Source organism: Adiantum capillus-veneris, chromosome 9 (genome assembly GCF_014529385.1).
Source record: "Adiantum capillus-veneris isolate H3 chromosome 9, ASM1452938v2, whole genome shotgun sequence".
Taxonomy (NCBI): Eukaryota; Viridiplantae; Streptophyta; class Polypodiopsida; order Polypodiales; family Pteridaceae; genus Adiantum; species Adiantum capillus-veneris.
This window is the reverse complement of record NC_140939.1, coordinates 157,752,554-157,760,544: the sequence shown is the minus strand read 5'-3', so window position 1 is coordinate 157,760,544 and position 7,991 is coordinate 157,752,554. Positions and strand designations below refer to the sequence as shown.

Sequence of the window (7,991 nt, the reverse complement as noted above, 5' to 3'; positions counted from 1 at the left end):
GGCTTAAGCTAGCAATATACAAAGCCATGGTGAATGCTACCTACATTCTTCCCCAATCACCCTACACTCCACAAAAATTCTAGCTTCATGTGCAAGAGAAGCTCCTTTACTTTTTGATAGGGTATCCCATACTTGGGAAAAGTGTGCCTCCCCTTACAATCGTGCCCCTTGATGAGAGGAAAGAGAAATATAGTCTACCTAATATTTTAGAGAAATAGTGTGAAAAAGTGAAAAAAAATAGCTTAAAATTCTTGACTTTTAAAATTTTCATAGGGTAGAGAGGAATTGAGCGTGGTTAAAAAATTGTTTATATTTCTTAATAGACTTGAAGGTATTTATCCCTTGTTGAAATGAGAAGTGGGCAACATAAATAGCCGCCCAAAGCATATATATATATATATATATAAATAGCACAAAAAGTTATATAAAGTGTGTATGGGAGGTCACATGGAGGCCCCCTTAGATTGATCATTTGTGTTGGAAAGCATCTACCACAATTCCTTGCATAAGGATTCAAGGCGATCAAAAACCTTGGGAAAGAGTACTTTTCTTTCTTTTAGAGGAAGTTTGTCATTGTGCACCAATGAGCCCCTTTGTAGAAGCAAACATTTCCCCTATTTCTAATATAGTTGCCTTGGTGGTTGTAGGCAAAATTGTTATAACCTTTATTCTAGTAGCATTGATGGCAATAAGAAATAGGGAAGCATAGAATGCTCTTTTGTATAGGATTGGTGTTAACATTGAGTGCTTAGAACATGGCTTTCACATGTCGATTGAAAGACATCCACTAAGGTAATTTATTTCGTGTCCCATTCCACCACTATAGCTCGCTCAATAAGTTAGATGTTTACATCTCACCTGTCTTAAACTTTATTGAAAACGGATACTTTTAGGTCATACAAATACATTACCCAATTGGATTGTTGCTTATCCTCCCTTTCATTGGATGCCACATCGCACGCAAAGTAGATGGAACATAAAAGAAGACATAATCAAGTGGGGTCGTGGAAGATTAAGCCCATTGATGCCCTTCTTTCTAACAAACATGACATTATGGACAAACCATTAGGATTGCTTGGAATCTTGGCTAGCTTAAAGTGTCAACAATAAGAAAAAACAAAAAGCTCATTTTTTTATGCTTGAAATCATGCTACAGCATCACAATCTCTCCATGAGCATTTTATTATGCTCTCTTCTATGAGAGAGAGAGAGAGAGAGAGAGAGAGAGAGATGCAAATTTTAAAACGACAATGTGCCTTGCAATGAGTTAAAATTGTACATACAATGAAATGAGAACTAAAAGTGATTATAAATCTCACAGTTGTTCTATGAGGTTCTTAATATGCTATTCTCACACACACACACACACACACACACACACACAGAGCGCTTGAAAAGGCCAATGTGAGCTATAATCAATACAGACACGATGAAATGAGAACCCGCAATAATCCTAAATCGAAAGGCAAATAAATTCCCTATCAAAGATGCCCTCCATCCATACTCCAAATAGACAAGATACCATTGAGATGTCAAGCTCATTATCAGTTGGCTCTGAAAGGATATGACATCCTTCTTCCCTTCAGACGGCAGCAACCCTTTGTAAGGGTTGAATATATATTGAGAAAGGTTGCATTAAAGAGCATGCGATAAAAATGGCCTTCAACCTCAGAAGGAGACTCTTTTTTCGATTTTGTAAAATAAGTGAAGGGTGAAAACATGTTAACATGGTATGCTTTTTATGCTAGTTAGCAATTGCCAACAAGCATATCTTGTAAGCGTAAGGATAGTTTTTTTTTTCAAGTGTGTGGGCCACCATCATGAGCTACACAAAGTGTATAAATACTTTAAAAAAATTGGACATAAGTGTTTTCAAATGCTTGAACATTTACACTAAGACGTTACTTTGAAGGTGTGATGCAATCATGATGCATGGAGGGGATGAAGGGCGCAAGGGCCATATGTAGGAGAGAGGGGGGGGGAGGAGTCCCTCAGTTGAGCAGCTCACCAGGCTGCCCAAGTGGAGAATATCTTAGCACACCACCTAGCCACCTCCAATGACTCTCTTGACACTCCACCAAGAAGGAAGTCGAGGTCCAAAGCTTGTGCTACTTCTTCTCCCTCCCCCAAAAGGGTGGAGCTATCTGACTCCCAAGGATCCCCAATGCCAAAGAACATGCACGCAGGGAAGTAAAAGCATGACTTAGGTTCTCTCTCTCTCTCTCTCTCTCTCTCTCTCTCTCTCTCTCTCTCTCTCTCTCTCTCTCTCTCTCTCTCCCACCGAATGACACCGACTACCTCTCACATTGCACCAGGCCTTTGTGTGTGTGTGTGTGTGTGTGTGTGTGTGTGTGTGTGTGTGTGTGTGTGTGTGTGTGTGTGTGTGTGTGTGTGTGTGTGTGTGTGTGTGTGTGTGTGTGTGTGTGTGTGCACGCGCGCGCATGTATATGCACGCGTGTGAATTGAGTGATTGCAAGACTTGTGCAACAAATATGGTTCAAGCCTATGCACAAATTACTCGGAGTTATTTTCTAGTAGGGTTGCTTAAAGAAGCTCTGTTAGGTGTTAATTGTTTCTCTGTGTTTTAGTGTCTCTTGTATGCATGAAATGTGAGATACATATCATTTCCCCATAAATAGAAAATTTTCCCTTTTCCATGGATAGCCTTGCATCATATTATCTTCCCATTATCTTGTCACATTGAGGATGTGCACGCTGATGGAAAGCTCCCAATCTCAACATCACATTGCAGGGAAAATATTGTATTATAGGAGAAGATTTCAATATTGTTCATGGCCTCTCCATGGATGGTGCCGACCCCAAATTGGTGAAGTGGGACAAGATCGTTGATGCAGAGTGGTTCAGAGTATTCAGAGAGTCAAAGGATCGTAGGTAATATTGCATTAACTGCAGTTGCATATGTAGCGATATGTACATCAAATAGGTGATGTAGTTGCACTACAAAGTGTACCAGAAGGCCCCAAATAACATGGAGATCAACTCTCCATTTGGGAAAAGGTTTGTAAAAGAATTCAGTCTAATGGCTGAACTGCAATTCAATTTGGCTGAGCTCATTTTCCAGCACTTGCATGAGCTTTGAGACAAAGGATACTACGAGGCCCAGGTCGGAAAGTGGAGGATGCGTAATTCCCTTCATTTATTTCAAAACACCAAGGAGGGGTCTATTGAATTGAGGAAGGACTACTCGGGCAGAGTAGCTACGAATATTGCCAAAGCTACTAAGGCCACACCCCTCTCTCACCACAACACTCACCAAGGGGTAGAAAGCATGTCATACTTTGACTTTGAGGAATTGCAACACATAAAGGTTGCAAGTGATTATTTCAAAAAGAAACTCTAGGATGCTAAACAACATCTTGTGAATGCAAGATAGGAGCTAGAAGATGTGAGGATTTGAAAGCAAGCAATGCTATGGTTAGCCCAATTGTAGTTTATACTAGAGACAAAACCTTCGTGATGTTGGCAATGAATTGCAGAGTTTACTAGTGAGCCACAATGTGGATGTAAAGAGAGGGAAATAGAGCTCAAAGGGAAAATAGAGACACTAGATGGTTTGGGGTTTCCTCATAGTGAGGACACCCCCATTGATGTTGAAATTGACATAACTTGTCATTGTGTAAGTGATTGTGATTTTTGTGCTTGCACCGTATGTTTGGAATATATGCACACCTAACCTATTTACTCACCATGCTTTTCTTTCATTTGGTTTGTAGATTAATGTTGAGGTGCAGGGAGCAAAAGTGCACGCCTTTGAAACTCAATTGCAACTACTCATGCATATAAGCAAGATGCTACAAGACTCCTTCTTCTCTACTGACCTCTATAAATTAGCTATGGACACTTTTACAAAAAGGATAAGAGGGGTTTACGATGGGACAACAATCAACTAGTATACTGGCTATGGTCTGCCACTAGAAGTACATGAAATCACTGTAGCACCGGTCAAGATTCCATGTGACCATAGCTATCACCTTCTATGCTTTGTTTCTGCATGATCCCTAAGGGACATAATGTAGAGCTTCCACTTGCCAACATAGGATACCAACAGAATGGTGTTGCAAGCTCACAGGGCAAGGACATCCAATCACCACAATCTCTTGTAAGATAATCATAAATGGAAGCATGCTAGTTAGTAAACCAGCATAACAAGAAACTGTTGGTATGCTAGTTAGCATACTATGAATGTAGTTAGCTTATTGTGTATGCTAGCTAGCATAGTGGGCATGGTCGATAGCATACTTTGTATGCTAGTTATCATACCTAGTTATGCTATGTATGCTAGTTAGCATACTCTATATGCTAGTTAGCATAGTGGGTATGGTGGCTAGCATATTGTGTATGCTAGTTAGCATACCAAGCACATGCAATGATATACTTATTATGCTAGCTAGCATACATGTTGAGTATGTTATGCTAGTTAGCATACTATGAATGCTAGTTAGCATAGCAAGAATGGTGGCTAGCATTTGTATGCTAGTCAACATACCCAGTTATGCTATGAATGCTAGTTAGCATCATAAGTATGGTGGCTAGCATATGGTGTATGCTAGTTAGTATAGATAGTGCATGGAATGATTATTGTCTAACTAGAATACCCAGTGCATGGCATGCTTATTGTCTAGTTAGCATACTTTGAAAGCTAGTTAGCATAGTGGGCCTGGTGGTTAGCATACTTTGTATGCTAGTTAGCATACCAAGTTATGCTATGTATGCTAGTTAGCAGAGTTTGTATACTAGTTAGAGTAGTGGGTGTGGTGGCTATCCTACTATGTATGCTAGTTAGCATACCCAGTACATGGAATGTTATACATATTATTCTAGATAGCATACATGTTGATTATGTTATGCTAGTTAGCATAGTGGGCATGGTGGCTAGCATAGTTTGTATGCTAGTTAGCATACCCAACTATTCTATGTATGCTAGTCAGCATAGTCTGCATGCTAGTTAGCATAGTGGGTATGGTGGCTAGCAAACTGTGTATGCTAGTTAGCATACCCACAGTTTGTGGGTATGCTAATTATAGTGTTAAAGATCCGGCTTTACATTTTCACTAGCAATTTGGATATGATAATCAATGTCTGAAAGAAATAAAGAGGAGTCAATGATGTGGGAAGCACGCATGATAAGAAGCATGTCAAGTATAGGATAGAAGAAGCCCTATAATGATGACTTGGATGAGCAGGATGGATTCATGAAAGGGTAGATATGACACCGTAACATGAAAAATAATTCAGGGGTGTTGTAAATAGTAAAGAAATGGATGATAATGATTTCATCATCATTACTCATCACAAATCCTAGCCCGATGCATCCGATCAAATAAGTGCTTCAGAGGAAACAGTCAAGCATTAGGAGAAAGTTGGACTCACTTTTGGGCCCTGTAAGAAGTGCCACGTCGGCTTAGAGAGAGAAAATAAAAATGTTAACTTGTGCATTTTATGTGATACTTTTCTGCGCAACAAAAAGCCAAAATTACATTCTTTGGTAGGTAGCCGCCGTCTTTATCATTCTTATCCTTCGTTCTCTTGTCAGGAATCCAACTAACCGTATGACTAATGATTTGAAATGCCAACTTACAAGCGTTCCCTCCAGAAACATAAGCCACATGAACTCTATCAACTCTAAACTTGAGAATATGGCTTTCCCTCCCAAAACCTGAGATATTTCTCCGTCTTCTTCTCTATCAACTCTAGGAATGAGAACGCATCTTTTCCTGATGAAAACACTAATTTGAACTTACAATCCTCGGCCCCTTCATCTTTAATACTTACCCAAAGAAATAACACACATCATCTTCATGTTGATGTATTGCAAGAGTACGCACCATTGCAGAAACTTAGGAGGGAGTCTTTCTTATCTCAACGGGAGAAAGAACTTAGAAGGACAAACAAGGAACATCATTTGGATTTGTGGACCGATGGGTCTATTTATCCAAAGGATCCTATGACAAATGCGCCACCTCCCTTTGCTAATATCACTAACCTCTTACATTTCACAGGCGATGGCAAGGATGGGCTATTGGGATACACCGAACATTTGGAAATGAGAGGATTGAATGCGGAAAGGCAAAGAAAATTCCTGGCAATGAAGAACATGCAGCTGAAGAAACTTAATGAAGCATGCTCTCAAAAGATTTCATCAAGCAAAGAGACAATCCAAGGCCTTGAGAAGAAGATCACAAGTTTGCGAGAGAATGACACCATGCTTGGTAGTCGGAAAAGAAAACGAGATCTGTGCAACCTTGAGAACATGAAGGTTGGTAGTGGTGGCCTGAAAAAACGAATACGAGCTTTAAGGTAACTCGAAGTTTGTTTCTTCAATGTGCTTCATTAAGAAGTGGATGCACTTACTTTCCTATACATGATCATAACTCATTGTCCTTTTTTGGCAGGTCTTTACTGCATCCAAACTCGAACGGTGCAGGCTTCAATGCGAGAGTGCATTACAGCCGTCTAGTTCCAAAAGAAGTAGTTGAAGAGATGATAACTCAGAAAAAAAATCGTAAGTTGAAAGGGAGGCTACTTACTTGCTTCATGAAGGAGAATCAGCTGGAATCAATGGAAGTGCAAGCAATACTTGATGAGAGTGGCATCTCGCAGATAGGATACAGGGCACTCTTCAAAGCATTAGCTAAAAAATCTCAAAATAAACTACAGAGAGGATCATTGCTGCCAAAGCCATCACATGTAAAGGCTGCTCGCCGGCATGTAAACGATGAGGTGTTTGAGAAACTTGGGTCACCATTCCATAATGAAGCGACGTTCTTAGGCAAGGGCGGCAGAGAGGTACAGTTTAACGAGCACAACAACCTCTTCGTTGATCTTGAAGCATTGCAAAGGTATGCAGTTCACTTCTTTGACATCAATCGAGACGAGTGCGGTGGGGTTCTCAAGTTTGTTTTGAAGCTCAACGAGTGCGAGGTCCTGAAGAACAAGAAGTTGGAGAGCGTCACCATTACCCTCATGAACAGAGCTCTGGATCCATCAATAACGAAAGAGGATCCACGATACTTCAGCGTGCAAACAGAAAACAACATTCTATCTCTAGGATCGTTTCAGGTATACTTCGGTCAATCTCTGATAACAAAAATATTGATTATTTGGTTGTTGATTTTGTATTTTCATTTTTCACTGTAGGTTGATAAGGAAAATTTTGAAATCCTCGATTGGGTTTTTAGTCAAACCCAAATTCCTTCTATCATCAGTGAACAAAGAAACAGAGCCGTTCTTTCAGTGGAAGGATTTGGCGACTACACAGTGGAATGGCACATGGCAGGTGACTTAAAGACTCTTAAGTGTATGTACAACATAACACACAGAGCAGTTGTGGCAAATCCATGCTTATATTGCATGGCTGATGCACAATCACTTGAGAGTGTGCAATGGATTAGAGCTCCCAACAGACATCTTCAAGATAAAACTTTTAAACCAGTGCTTGATATTCCTCTGAGTAGAGTTCACGTCTGTACACTTCATGCACTCTGTTGAATAATTGAAAAGGTGGTTCATTTGTACATATGTTTTGTATGGACATTAAAGCCAGAGAGTGAGTCAAAAAGAGTGATCAAAGCATTAGAGGGAGTGCTCTCAGACATTGGTTTGCATGGAGGCAATTTCAAAATCGAAGAGGAACCTAAGATGTCTCAAAGTCGGTACAAGGTACCAAGGAAAGCATCGATAGGCGGAGTGAAGGCAAGAAGGTTTCTTGGGTTTAGCCTCAAAGATTCAAATAGAGAAGAAAGGAGAATCATGTTCAACAAATGGAAACAGTTACATAAAGTGGTTAAAGACAATGCTGGTGGTGGGGCAATCCAGAATCACAAAGCGAACGTGTGGAGATCACTAGATAAAATTTTCCACTACCTTGAGCAACCTCACAAAAATTTGCAATTGCCACTAGGCAATAGTCCTTCCGTATATTGAGCTCATGCATGATATCTCTGAGCAGAATATAGTGGGTTTCGCCCGCC

The 7,991-nt window shown here is 40.2% G+C and overlaps 1 protein-coding gene across 1 annotated transcript; it reads left to right on the top strand.

The window, feature by feature from the left end:
• The first annotated feature begins 4,332 nt into the window (after positions 1–4,332).
• LOC147451448 (uncharacterized) lies at positions 4,333–7,509 on the top strand. The gene is made up of 3 exons (XM_086520624.1): positions 4,333–6,318; positions 6,414–7,080; positions 7,159–7,509. Exons 1-3 carry the CDS (start codon positions 5,966–5,968, stop codon positions 7,507–7,509), a joined length of 1,371 nt encoding a protein of 456 aa, XP_086376750.1. The 5' UTR covers positions 4,333–5,965.
• Positions 7,510–7,991: the final 482 nt, after the last annotated feature.

Excerpts from the sequence above, each read along its gene's own strand:
- LOC147451448 (XM_086520624.1), top strand. The coding sequence starts at position 5,966 with ATGACAAATGCGCCACCTCCCTTTGCTAATATCACTAACCTCTTACAT. Across the intron at positions 6,319-6,413 it reads AAACGAATACGAGCTTTAAG|GTCTTTACTGCATCCAAACT; the intron begins GTAACTCGAAGT and ends CTTTTTTGGCAG. Across the intron at positions 7,081-7,158 it reads TATCTCTAGGATCGTTTCAG|GTTGATAAGGAAAATTTTGA; the intron begins GTATACTTCGGT and ends TTTTCACTGTAG.